Source organism: Colossoma macropomum, unplaced genomic scaffold (assembly GCF_904425465.1).
Source record: "Colossoma macropomum unplaced genomic scaffold, Colossoma_macropomum, whole genome shotgun sequence".
In the NCBI taxonomy this organism is placed as follows: Eukaryota; Metazoa; Chordata; class Actinopteri; order Characiformes; family Serrasalmidae; genus Colossoma; species Colossoma macropomum.
The window spans coordinates 21,636,837-21,650,667 of NW_023494807.1; the positions used below are offsets into that span (position 1 = coordinate 21,636,837).

At 37.0% G+C, this 13,831-nt stretch overlaps 1 protein-coding gene across 2 annotated transcripts; it reads right to left on the reverse strand.

Moving 5' to 3' along the window:
• Window positions 1-397: 397 nt before the first annotated feature.
• Window positions 398-11,789, reverse strand: LOC118797372 (nucleolar protein 9). Of its 2 annotated transcripts, none has more exons than XM_036556708.1 (12): window positions 11,712-11,789; window positions 10,822-11,162; window positions 9,124-9,360; window positions 8,425-8,640; window positions 6,992-7,099; window positions 5,663-5,804; window positions 5,362-5,554; window positions 5,092-5,232; window positions 4,205-4,324; window positions 3,083-3,292; window positions 2,853-2,958; window positions 398-1,142 (listed from the first exon to the last, which is right to left on the reverse strand). In XM_036556708.1, the coding sequence occupies exons 2-12, from the start codon at window positions 11,006-11,008 to the stop codon at window positions 988-990; spliced, it is 1,815 nt and encodes a 604-aa protein (XP_036412601.1). In that variant the 5' UTR covers window positions 11,009-11,162; window positions 11,712-11,789; the 3' UTR covers window positions 398-987. The 2 variants fall into 2 exon arrangements, with proteins under 2 accessions (XP_036412601.1, XP_036412602.1); XM_036556709.1 differs by having other exon boundaries at window positions 10,822-11,151; window positions 11,712-11,759.
• Window positions 11,790-13,831: the final 2,042 nt, after the last annotated feature.

Genomic DNA, 13,831 nt, shown 5'->3' on the forward strand with positions numbered 1-13,831 from the left:
TTTATGTTTATAGATTTATATTGTTTTTCAAGTTCACTTATGACATTGGTATGGTTTCAGTAACAAAAACAGTCACAATTTATTTTCCATATCCATTTTTCAACTTCTTTAAGATTGATATGTCTGAATACTTCTATGTATATTGGCTGCCCAGTGTTCAAAAAGTAGTCCAGGCTAAAACAACTCCTATAACTTCACCGGGAAAACCGCTGAATCAGTGAACTAAGATTATATAATTATAATATGTGATTGTTTTTGTGACATTGCAAAATAATGAATTCAAAACATGCATTTTGAGCCTTGGTATTAACATGTGGACTGTATAGACAGGTGAGTGAATGTAATCTTTTGAAACATTGATGTTTACACACTACATTAAACTCTAATTTAAAAAAAAAAAAAGTCTATTATATGGGCTCTTTCAAGTAGGTAAAGATCCCCTGGTTTGGTTGTTGTTCGGTATAGTTACAGTAAATGTGGTTTTCTCATATAACATTTACAAAACACTATCACTGCTTTATTGATGTCTTCTGATGCAAATAAACCCTTGGAATCTTGATATCAACAGATTTTACTGTTCAAGTGCTAAATACATTGGTCAGGCCATAATAACAACCACCACAAAATCTTCCTACAGGTGCAATACTACTCATGAAAGAAAGAATTGTGAGAAAATGCTTGTTTTAATGTCTTAGATTTTTAAATTCTGAGTTCAATGTCAAAGAAGTGAGTTCAAGTTATATTTACATGTATATGTTTTTGTGTTTAGAAAACTATTGCAAAGTGTAGAAAACTGCATAATTTTATTTGTACAGAAAATGTATTATTTGTACAAAAAATGGTACACAGTAAGAACTTAAGTGTTAAGTCCTACAATAACATAAATCAAACAGCTGAAGAAGTTGTAGGAGCTGATTTAACACTTACGATTTCAGGTGAAATAACATTTGTTTAAGGCCCCCCCAAAAAAGTATTGGTCAAAACCAGTTAATCCAGAATGTCACTGAACATCTTCCTCTTTTTAGACTCTCCTGTCTGGAGCTCTAGCCAGGCAGCGCGTCTCTTCTGAAAGTGTGTTAGGCCAAATTTGCCCCAGACGTGGCGAGCAAACTGATCCGATCTCAACTGCGTTTCACTAGGGACTGAGAGCAAAAAAGGGCAGAGATTAGCCAATTTATTTAATCAAATATGGCAATTAATTCACAGTATATACTGAACCGCTACGCTAAACCACCTGTCTGTTTTTCATTTACTTAGCTAAAGCCAGTGTGGCCTGTATGGTCAGTTGCAGTTCGCATGTATAGAGTAATACAGTAATACAGAAAATTCTAGAGCCATGTCTGTTATAGCTCAGTAAAGAGTACGACCTGCATATATGAGCTCGAATTATTGAATTTTCCGCAACTAAACAGATTAATAATTCAATATAGATGGCAGGTCTGACACTGTAGCTATGTAGGATAAAATATACAAGAAACTGTCCAAACAAGAAGAAATTAGTTCTGTCATTTTGTAGCAAGAACAGATCAGTGTGCTTTACAGCTCATGTGTAAGTTATGCAACTAATGACTACTTATCACTGTAGTGATAAATTATGTCACAATATGCTTTTTCCATATTGTCTGTATTAAACAATAAACAACTGCATGTTTCATTACAAAAAGAGTATAATTAACTTTGTTCATGCATTTAGTTGTGCACAATATGTAGTTTTCTGTCAGGGAGGCAGGAAAGTGTTTCAGGTTGTGGGGGTGCTGAAATTTTAAACACCATATAAATGAAGTGAAATGTGACGTCATGCAGAATGACTTTCCTCTTTTGATGTTATTGATTTATTTCCATGATTAACATCAAATAGAACATGTCATAACATTATATAAATGTAGCGAGACACTACAATATTATACATATAACTGGCATGTCAGACCTCAGATGAACAACCTGCTCTCTCTGCTTCTGTATGAACTTTATGCAAATGAGCTGAGTGGCGACCAATCGGACTGTTATGTATGTGGCACTCTACATGACTGAGTCACTCCCATGGGCACGTGCTGAGAGTCAACACTGGAACATACATCAACAGTGAGATATAGCGGGTGATTTAAAAAATAAAAAAAATAAATAAATAAAAACCAAACAAACCGTCAAAAAAATAAAAATACTGGACATGTTAGATGGTCATGTTATATTTTTAAGGTTAAAAATAGATTGCTTTGAGGCTCAGAGCCACCGTACAGCTCTACATTCACTTTCCCTCTTTGCCCCAAAGCGGCCAGCAGTTGATGAAAGCGATTCAGGAAAATATATGCATAAAATATAAAAATATAGATTCCACTCTAAAACAAGCACACAGAGCTCTTTACTACATTCACTTTACTTTCTGTTCTGACAAGTTCTGACATTTTTTTTTTTTTTTACTATTTTTGGTAGTCAAAGTTAAACAATCCTGAAATCTCGGGGTGCCCCTACTTCCTATGTCCTTGCTTTCTACAGTATTTTTTTTTTTTGGCACTGCTGCTGTTGACAACCAAACTGACAAAATCTTATGATGTTATAGGCCTCATGATGTTATACGTTGCTATATCACTTAGAAATAATAGTATTCAATTAATCAGTTAATTGAAACATTATGCCTTCACTTTGCGTCTTCATTCAAACTTCCAACTGTGCTCCACACAATTTCTTCTCTTAAGGTGCAACAGAACAAAATACATGACAAATGACAAACGTCATGTATCATATGAGCATTAAAAGAACTCTTTTGTTTTAGAGCTTTAGAACAGTGTATGGGACAAATTGTTGTGGACCAACACAAGTAGCTAATATATATTACTGATTTCAGATCAGCTTACCCAGCTGCTCTGCAATGCTCTGTTTTTGACTGATGGTGGCGCTGTTCCACACAGCCTCCAACAGACGACTGCCACATCGGGAGCAGGCTAACTGTATGTACAATCCCTGAGAGACAGAAGGAGAAAGAAACAGAAAAAGAGAGAGAAATGAGCTGAGAGCGGTGAACACACCGGTATCAATAATGAATGTTTTTCTTTTGCAGAACAAATTCATTGTTCTCCCACCTCACCTCTAGCTTCCTCAACATCTTTCCCTTCCCTTTATCACTGCATGATGTGATCAAGGCTTGCAGGGCGTGGCTGCCCATCCCGTCAGTGCCCAGGGTCAGCAGGTCAGCAGGACTCAGGCTGTGAAGGCTGTTCATCAGGATGGAGCGGTCTTTGAAAGAGGCCAGTGCTTGGACTAGACAGGACCCATGATAGCAGATCGAGAGGGGGCGCTGCAGACGAGGGCAACACAGCAAAATGCTGCTATCATATGACTGTGGTCTCAAGGCCAGCAGAAGTGACTGGCTGAATAACAGGTGTGAGTTTGAACATTCTCTGTACCTCAACAACAACACGCTTCTTTAACCCCTTAAACCACATACTTATTATTCAGTAACTACTGTAAATACCTAAATAAACAAATAACATTAAAGTTGTATGCAAAAGTTCATATTTGATGTTTCCGGTCATAATGGATGTTTTGATGGTTTTCTAAGTAAAAATAAGTTAACACTATTAACAATGTTAATGCAAACCTTGAACAACCTTTAGATATTTAACGGTTAACACAAACATTTAACAATGTTTACAAATAAGTAAATCAAACTCTTTATAAAAAAAATCAAGGCAAACTTGGTTTAAAGAACCTCCGCATAATGTTAAGGTTATACAGTCTTAAGCAAAAGATTATACACCCTTAATAAAATGACATGTTCTGCTGATTTTCTAAGTGAAAATATGTTAATGGAACTTCTACAGGGAACAATCTTAAATATGACATTTTTCCTGCAAACTGTAGTGCACAATTTATACTTTTTTGCTGAATTTTACATACTGTGAAAAAAACACAAAATATAAAATGTGCAATAACTCCACATTTATATATATATTATATACATACACACACATATACTATATAATATGATAAATGATATATATATAAATGAAACAATGCTATCTTTTCTCTAGCTGTGCGCTACACATCTATAAATTTAGTGTTTGTATTTTGCAAATACATGTGAATGAATAATGTAAAATGCTGCAAGAAAAAATACACATTTTCAACATTTTCTTTTTAGTTAAGGATTTCTGTCAAATGTCTTCAGTAATGAGCCCCTCCCCCAACCTCATGCTGTGTTCAGTACCTGAGGTGCAGCATCGCCCTCTGCTGACTCAGAGTTGTAGTACACCTCGTAAGCCAGTAGAGACAGGAAGAGAGGGAGGCAAGAGAGATGCCTTGTTGCGGGCTCATCGCAGTGAAAAGCCTGAGAGGGAACCCAGTTAACACCATTCAATGCATCTAAATATATGCAACATTCTCCAACAAAACCCATCATGTAAATATGCTGCAAGCTTTTGTGGTTTGCGGTCAGCTGTGTTCATGTAGTTAGTGGCCAATATTAAACCTGTTTAGCCTCCAAGCTTATTATTACTATCAATACTAATCCTAAGACCTATTATTCGGTAATTACTATAATGTATTCAGTAACTGTGAAACCAAACCACTATTACCAGGGAAGGTTCCGTAATGTAATTTGTGAGATTTGACTGCCTAATTCATACACAATAAAGTATATGCAATTTTCCCAATTTTAAAAACTGGACTGAAAGGTCATAGTCCAAATGTTCACATCAGTGGTGGCATACTCAATGACAATAACAATAACAATAACAACACCCCAAGTGGCTGAGATTATTAGCAGATTCTGGTATTCCATTAGCATGAAGTGGAATAGAACAGGACTATTACTGAGGGAGGTCTGGGTTCAGCCAATTAGAGAACACCATTTACTCCACAATTATTAATGCCGCACTGTAAAAACTACCAAAATATTCAATTATACTGAAAAGCTAATCACTTAAATTAGAGTATCTAGTCAGGTAATAATAATCAGGTTCAAATACGGCTTAATTTGTATATTATGTAGTTTGAAGTAAAGAGAAAAAAATCTAGGGGTAGTGATATCTACAGCATATTCGTAACCATTTCATGTAATATGTTTGCCGTAGATAAGCAGTGATTCAGTCTGACCTGAAAGAGGAGCTGCAGCATCTTAGCCTGCCGCTCTTCTCTCTGCACACAGCTTTCCACCAGCTGCACTATGACACCCATGTGCCCCGCAGCCAGGATGGCTTCGAACCCCTCTGCCAGCTCGTCAAACACTTTCAGGAACTAGAAGACAGCAAGAGAGACAAAGACAAAGATTTAGATATACAGAAAGGAACACTGAATTCTACTGATAATGAAAATACTCTCTTTAAAATGAGTTCTTGCTTTGTGTAGGTGTCTGAGGTGATGTACCATTTTGTATTTGACTGAGGCTGCTATCAAGGTCTGAATGGTGTAGTTTGCAAACCCGTGAAGCGCCAGCGGCATCAGCTGTTTCCTGAGATGGTTCTTGTAGGTGTCCACGAGCAGGACTTTACTAGAGAACTGAAACACTATCTGGATGAGTCGACTGCACACCTTGTCCTTCATAAACACCAAGAGTGGACTGTAGAGAAAGAGAGAAATGAAAAAGGAAAGAATGAGAGAAAAATGAGATCATGATGAGGTTTTCCATGTGTTTACATCCCTTGATCCATCCTTCCATCTTCCTGACCTGACACCAGGAGCTGAGCTACGAGACGTCAGGTATCCCATGATGCCTTTGTTGAGTTTCTTGCCCAGTATGGGTCTCTTCCTGTGACAGACAGTCAGCAGTGTCTGGAGTACAGCGCTGGCAGTGAGATTGGCGACACACTCTGTGAGAGAGGGGAGGAAGGGAGGCGAGACAATGTGTGATATAACTGCAAGGCATGTTTCATGTAAACTCAGAAATATCTTTTACAAATTATATCCAAATGAAGGTCTTGTTAGGTGGCACTTGTTCCTCAATTGCACTCAATACACCACTCAATCAAGGTCATACAAAATATTCAGATGTGGAGCAGTTCATATGTTATTCAGTCCCACCAGGATTTCTTGGTGAGCTTTTGTGATTGTTGCTGGCTAAGAGGCTTGAATTTGCAGCAGCATGTTATAAACCCTGCAGCATTTCTTTAAGTACTTATTTTTCGGTGTCACTGTTGTTGCAATGTAGAAATGTGTGATGATTACAAGTCTGATATTCATTTAACATCTTTTAATAGAGCCTAATTAGTTGCTTTGAAAACAAACAGAAAATTAAGTGTACCGCTCAGAACCAAGAACGTGCAAAGCAACAGACTCAAAATTAAAAAATATAACAGTCCCAAAAAGCATATTTTGATTAATGTACATCAAAATAACGAAACGAAAAATGGCAACAGCAACAAAGCACTGACAGATCATCCACGTGTACACTCTTCCTGAACTGAACATGTTCTCTAAATAAACTTAGAAATCTGAGGAAATTTTTAAATAAGTACTTGTCACAACCAGTAGAGCTGTGACTCTGAACTAATATAAGCAGCAGCTAAAGTGTTTTGCATCAATCGGCACAGAAGCTACATGCTTCGTCTTGAAAGCACTTCACAGATTTTCATGTTTAGTGTGGTACTAAACACTACCATACTGCTGATTAGACAAAATTGCAAGCAAATACTGCAAAGACTGGCTGAATCGCTTGAATTCTTGTGATTGCAAGATCCCAAATTTCTGTAAGGTCTGAGTCTTGCAATCTATTCCTATCGCCAGTCTCCAGTCTATGCTTGTTACATTACTTTGATGAATAAGGGCCAATGTGTACCTTCTTTATCAAAAAACACAATTTACACCATCTACATGAAAGACTGGGTGTAGATGTATTCAAATGTGAACGGCTTCGGGACCCCATAGTTTTTCTCAGTTTGACTTTTCCTGTTGTACAACAACTTGTCTGGTGTTTTGTCTTCAATGTCAGTAAAGTGGTGTTTTCATTTTCAACCATAAAACTGTACAAAGTTAGGAGAGTGTAACATGAAAAGCTCACCATGGACATTTTCCATAAGTGTGTCTGAAAGGTACTTCAGCTCCCACCAAAATGATACTGGCACTTCAAAATCTGTTAGCTCAGGTTCAGCTTTTTTCTGCTTTTTAGCTGAAAAAAAGAAAGAAAACATATCTAGACATCCAAATAATGGCATGGACACAAATATAGCTCAACACATATATCAATATATCTTGTGTACAGTATTGTGCAAAAATCAGGGACCTAAGCAATTTATAGTGAAGATGGCCATTAAAAGAATAGTAAAAAAATCAAATTCAAAAATCTAATTCACACAATTTCCACTTAGCCCAGATGTAGTCAAGATATGTTTGATGTCCAAATGTTTCTTCTTGTATTGCTGGAGCTACGAGGCTAACGTTGGTAACAAATACCCAAATCTTTTCCATAAACACAATGCGCTCAAACCATGTCTAGATCAATAAATTGTGCAGAATTATTGATCTGGCTAAGAGAATGGTACAACTTACTGTGAGCTATAAAAATTAACAAAAGCTTACCATGTAACTACATGTAGCAAGCAGACACTTTAGACAACAACAGGTGCTGAATTCTGACTCCTCTTTCCATGCATTACCCCTAATAAGGACGCCACAGATTACGTTTGCGATTTCGTTTTACGTTTATGTTTGGGATTCCTAACAACGATGCAAGACCTGGTAGACCACCAAAACTGCCACCATTAGATAAACAGTACTTAAAGCCTTCATCTTTGAGAGACACAAGAAAATTCAAGCTCTTTTCTTGCTTTAGTTCCGAAAAAACATAAAGGTGTTTCTGTCTATGCTTCCACTGTGAGAAGACAACTCAATGCTATAGGTCTGAAAGGATGTGTAGGTGTCAAGAAGCCCTAACTGAGAAAAGGAAATAGATATAATTAGAAGAAACCTGGCTTAGAACACTTAAACTGAACATCTAAGCTGTAAAGTTTTATGGACTGATGAGTCTAAATTTGTATTGTAATGGGAAAACTATTTCTGCAAATTTCCTTGTAAAACTAAAAGCACATCTCCCGGAAAGAGTGGAAGGTATAATAAAGGCAAAGGGTGGACATGCTAGATACTGAAAACGTTGAAATTCTATTTAGTTGTTGAGGCTTCTGTGTAATTTTTCTGTTAAATATAAGTCCTTTGCTTTTTTCCACATATGACCGTTGACCGAAAATTAAAAAAAATAAAAATAAATAAACATGAATGACTTTTGCACAGTATTGTACATGCATGTATACATGCATTAAGTGTCTGCATGTTTGCTATTCATAATTCATGGCGGTCAACAATAGATGTCGAGGCAGCAGTGCGTATAAAGAAACATTTTTAAAAGAAGCCGGAACTTTTGCACTTTTGTGTACTAGTGCACACAAGTGTAAGTAGAGTAGTTGTACTAGTGCGTGGTGAGTATAAGAGTTTTATTACCTGGACGAGTATCAGACTGATCCTGAGCTGAACAGCCTGCGAGGACATGTATGAGAGTTCGTACGACGTGAGTTCCATGAGGGTCTTTGATGAACTCCACAATATTTTCTCTTACTACTCGACACAGAGATAGCACCTGTGCCTCCAGCATCCCACAACTCCCTGCATCGTTTTTTTCTTCTTCATTTTGAAAGTTCTCTTCTGAGGGTGTGTCTTCTTTAAGTAGAGAGAAAAACTGATTTAGTGGACTACTAATCAGGCTTTGGGGAAAAATGTCCTGTTTGTAATATTGTACAGGGCATTAATTGTCCAGGGGTGCACAAATGTTTGCATACGAGTACATAAAAATATATCATATTTTAGATTATTTATTTTATTCATTTATGAAAAGCATTTATAGTTGTTTACTATGTAAATGTTTAACAACAACATTATTGTTATTATTATTCATAATTATTATTATTAACTACTGTTAACAAACTATTAGATAATGATTAATTTGCTATCTGCAGGGGCCTGTTATTATAAAGTGTTGCAAAATGTTGTTGTAAACCTGTAAGGATCTTAGTGAAAACAGGCTGTTGAGCACCTATATATGTTGAGAAAGAGTCATATCAAGTACAGCCCATCAAACATGCATCCCCTTCAAACTAAACTAAAGTAAATTATCAAACTACATTTTCAGTGTTGAATCCTTACCTGTCCACCTGACCATCTGCTTAAGGGCGCTTTCTATGACATGAGCCCCACACCGGTCACATGACACAGTTTTGAACTCCGAACCCGTTTCTCCGCCCAGTTCAGCAAGAACCTCTCCCACCTGGGCGGGCCGAGCCAGCGCCAGCAGCTTCTGGAGAGCCACACTGCCTATCCTATCCATCGCAACAAGGTCAGCTTTTCCCTTCACCTCTGACAGAACATTCTCTACAAACAGACCTACAGAGGAATAACAGAGAATGGCAAGAAAGTGTAATTACAACTGCTATAGAAATGGACAAGCTAGTTAAGCTGCCAACAATTTTATGTCCATTTTTGGCTCTGAAGAAAAAAAAAATTCAGAGGTGAGAGCGAACTGAACTTTTTGCAAGTGGGTGAAAATACTGAAATGTAGGTTAGTTTACCTCACTAGATCAATCTCATTCAAACAGTGAACAGTTTATTCATAGTATTTGAATCGTTGACGTCATACAATCGTGTTGCCGCCATTTTGATTGGCAACTCAGGTGCACAGTGGGAGTTTGTTATGAGATAACAAAGCCATAACCAACCCGGCAAAGGCAGTAAAAAAAACTTTGCACAGGTCTGTAAATATTTGAATGTTTTTGTTATTTTAGCTGTCTACCACAGAATCTTGTGTTGAAATTAAATAATGAACATGAACTCAAACTGCAGATTTTCAGCCTTAATTTCAGGGTATTCACATCCAGATTGGGAGAATAGTGTAGGAATTGCAGCCATTTTCATACACAGCCCCCTATTTTAGGGACTCAAAAGTAACTGGACAAACTAACGATCACAAATTAAGTTGCCATTCTTAATACATGGTTAAGCATCCTTTGGAGTCAATGCCTGCCTTAAGTCTTGAACCCATAGACATCGCAAGACACTGGATATTTATTGCAGCTGTCTTCAGTTCCTGCTTGTTTATGAGGCGTTTTACCCTCAGTTTTACCTTTGGTGAGTGAAATGCATGCTGACTGGATGAAGGTCAGATGACTGATGAGTTTCTGAGCTCATCAGCGAATTCTTTGTTTTAAAGAATGTACCTAATAGTTGATTTGCCATGTTTTTGCCATGATTTGCCATGTTTTTGCCATGTCTCAGATGGATTTGTTTTGATTTTTCAGCATCAACAGTGGCTTGCTTCAATGGCAGTGACAGCTCTTTGGACGTTATATTGAGAGTTAACAGCAACAGATTGCAGATACAAATGTCACACTTGAAATCAGCTCACTTTAACCTGCTTACTCGTATCTGAAATAATGTGGGAATAACACACAGCTGAGCAGTCAATTTTCCAATTACATTCTAAGCCCCTAAAAATATGAGGCTATGTATGAAAATTTTTGTTATTTCTACAGCATTCAAATTTAGATGTAAACACTCTCGAATTTAAGATGAAAATCTGCACTTTAAGCTTGTATTTGTTGTTTAATTTCCAATATGCTGCAGTATACAGCTAAAATAACAAGAACTTGGTCTATTTCCAAATATTTATGGACCTGATTGTATAATCTAATCATCACCCCTCTGTTCTATTCACAATCCAGTCATGACCGATAAGGAAGTCATCAGGAAGATCAACTAGCATCGAATTTCCTTTTTCCAAATTGTCACCACTGATGGTTACTCAACTTTTATCGACTAATCATTGCAACCCTAAAATGAGCTACTCACCTCGCTCTTCATCATCTGGGAATTCTTCACTCAGTTGGTCGCTGACACGACGGAAGTAGCCCACTGACATGGCGTCCAGCAGCATCCTCTTTCCACCACCTTCCTTACCCTGACTGTGCTCCCTCATCTTCTGTTGTCCTTTCTCACTATAATGCATCTGACCCTTTGCTGCCATCTTCTCCACCATCTCTCTCTTATTTAGTCTGTTGTCTGTTTTTGACAGTTTATTACAAGATTGGTGACTGCAAAAAGTCTTCTTAGACTCAGAAATGTTCCTCAGGATTGCACTCAGTTACACTTCTGGTTTACTCTTCCACCACTTCTCCATATCTGAAAGAAAACTGGAAAGTATATTATCATAGAGTGGATGCAAGACAACATATACAAACACATATTCTAGGACACATCTTTATCTACCTGGAAGTAACAAGATCAACTGACTACTTTCCATTCAGTCCCATTTTGTCCTTCATACTCAGTTCCTAATACCTTATTTTGTTGAATTTCATTCTGTTCTGTTGTTTTAGTACAATTCTTACTTTCAAGCAATTTACTGTAAACATAAAAGAAAGAACAGAGTCTAACTAACTTCAGGTGCTATGCTGGGATGCTGCACTCAGAGGTTCCACTGCAAACCTTGCAAATCTACAGAGAACTTAGTTCGTGAAAGGGTTTTGTACGGTATACTGCAAAGTCTGAAAGTAATTACGTTATAAAGCCATCGGCATTTCTTAAAACATGATTTCAGATTGTCGCTACTCAATTTATATTCATTTCAAACTGCTGTCAGTCTGCAGACCAAAACGACACGTTGTTTTTCGGATCCTTAAACACACTACAATAATAAATTACCCGCAAGAAAAGCATTAAACAACACAAACTAAACTTACCTGAATGTTGTACAGCTCACATGTTCAAACGGGAGAACTTTGTCGCAGAGTGATGACGTAACGACGCAGACGTTGAACGTCAAGGTTGCGCCACGGTTCCCTCTCTGGTAGGATCAGGTCTCTGGTAGGGTCACCGTCGTCTGAAAAAGGGAAAAAGCGTTTTCAAGCAGCATTTTCCGACTGAAAATCCTATTTTTTCGAGTTTTTCGGGCATGTTTCCTGCAATACATGCATACATGTCCAAAGTATCAAGTGCATGTTTTATTTTATCTCTACATTATTTGATTTTTATTAAACTAATATTCCTCAAAAAACACAATTATAGAGTGACAGCGAAAAAAATATATATACATTTGTATATTTGGTCTTATGGACAGAAGATAAATGAATAAAATAAATAAAAACATTTTTAATGTGATAAAACAAACGTATATGTCATCTGAGAGAGAGAGAGAGAGAGAGAGAGATAGAGAGAGAGATTAAATGTACGTTTGTTTAGACGTCCTGTATTTATCCTATTAAAATGTTTTTATTTATTTTATTCGTTTATCTTCTCTTGTGTTCTGCTCACTTTCCCTAAAGTCTAAAATTCAGTCTATGAAGTTCCAAAAGAAGTTACTTAGTAATGAAGTTGTGACAACGTCGAGCCCCTGTTAAAACATGGTAAACAGCGCCACCCTTTGACAATGTTTCAGCAACGCACACAAAAACACACAGAGCACATAGAACACATAGAAAGTTATGTGACAATGTTATGCGTTTGCAGAAGAGTTAGACTGAATTATCTGGTTAGTCAGGCTCTTTCATTCTCTTTTTGCGGTCCTGTCCTGTTTAAAATAAAATGCTAAAGCTCCAAAGTGAGAGATGTGAGCAATAAAAAAGATAACACTTTATTAATCCCAAAGGAAAATTACAGTGGTCCAGCAACGTACATACAAGACCAACATAGAATACACATAAATAACGTCAAAACAGTAGAATAGAATAAAGGATTGTATAGCAAACATATACACATACATTTATATATATATATATATATATATATATATATATATATATATATATATATACACACACACACACACACACACACACACACACACACACACACACACACACACATATATATATATATATATATATATAAGTGGATTTTTTGCAAACATAGTTATGTTTAAGTAAAAGTGTTTTAGTGTCAGCAAAAGAAAACAAAAACAAAAACACAGGAACAGCCATGATTCTGTTGCAAGAAGCACTCTCACAGAAACAGCTACATACAGGATGTGGAACTTGAGGAGGAGATCACACTTCACACTGATGGTGATGTCTCCTCCCATACGAAACCCACATATTAGCCCACTCTCACTTACAACACATAAAACACTTACATAACAATAACTAATAAACAAAAACATAAAACAACACAACAAGTTCCTTTGTTGGAAGGCATACGCTACCATGAGCTACGCTCTGCCTGGCCACACCTTCAGAGTCTCAGGCACCAGCGCCAGCCAGTAGCAGAACTCTATAGTGTTATCAGTTGAAAGTATACAGAAAAGTGCACATTATTCAAAACTGTATTGAAGTAATGTAAATGGCAAATGAAACTCCTGCTGGAAAACCCAGTCTATACCAGTTTAAACTGGTATAGAACCTGGTAGCTGGCTTGGAGCTGATAGCTGACATCTGAAACCAGTGTTAGGCCATATTAACCAGCTTAAATTTAAAGCCTGTTTAAGCTGTTTTTTCCATCATGGACTAGTCACTACACACTTTTAACATAATCATTAAATTGCTGCAATGTCAAATAACTGCAGTAATACAGGATGACAGGACAAAGTTGGCACAACTTGAGTACCACCTACCATGCCTTGTATTTTCTGTATGTTTCACTATGGCTTGTATTTTCTGAGTTACTCAAGCTTCCAGATATGCCTGATTGTTTTATGGGGTTTTCCATGAATAGATCAGCGGTTGGAACACACCTTCCTGTTGATAAATCATGAGCTTCACACAAACACACATTTATAAAGTCCAGACAACTCCATTACCTTCTAATGATATCACACCTACATAGGCCTGTTCAGTCTTTTACTTGGAAATCTAAAATGAGCGAGCTG

What these genes read in the sequence shown, in the direction of transcription:
- LOC118797372 (XM_036556708.1), bottom strand. Translation starts at nt 11,008, where the DNA reads ATGGTGGAGAAGATGGCAGCAAAGGGTCAGATGCATTATAGTGAGAAA. An exon ending in GCAGATGGTCAGGTGGACAG is followed by an intron (nt 8,641 to 9,123) that starts GTAAGGATTCAA and finishes CTCTACTTAAAG; the next exon opens with AAGACACACCCTCAGAAGAG. An exon ending in CCTCAGTCAAATACAAAATG is followed by an intron (nt 5,233 to 5,361) that starts GTACATCACCTC and finishes GCTGTCTTCTAG; the next exon opens with TTCCTGAAAGTGTTTGACGA.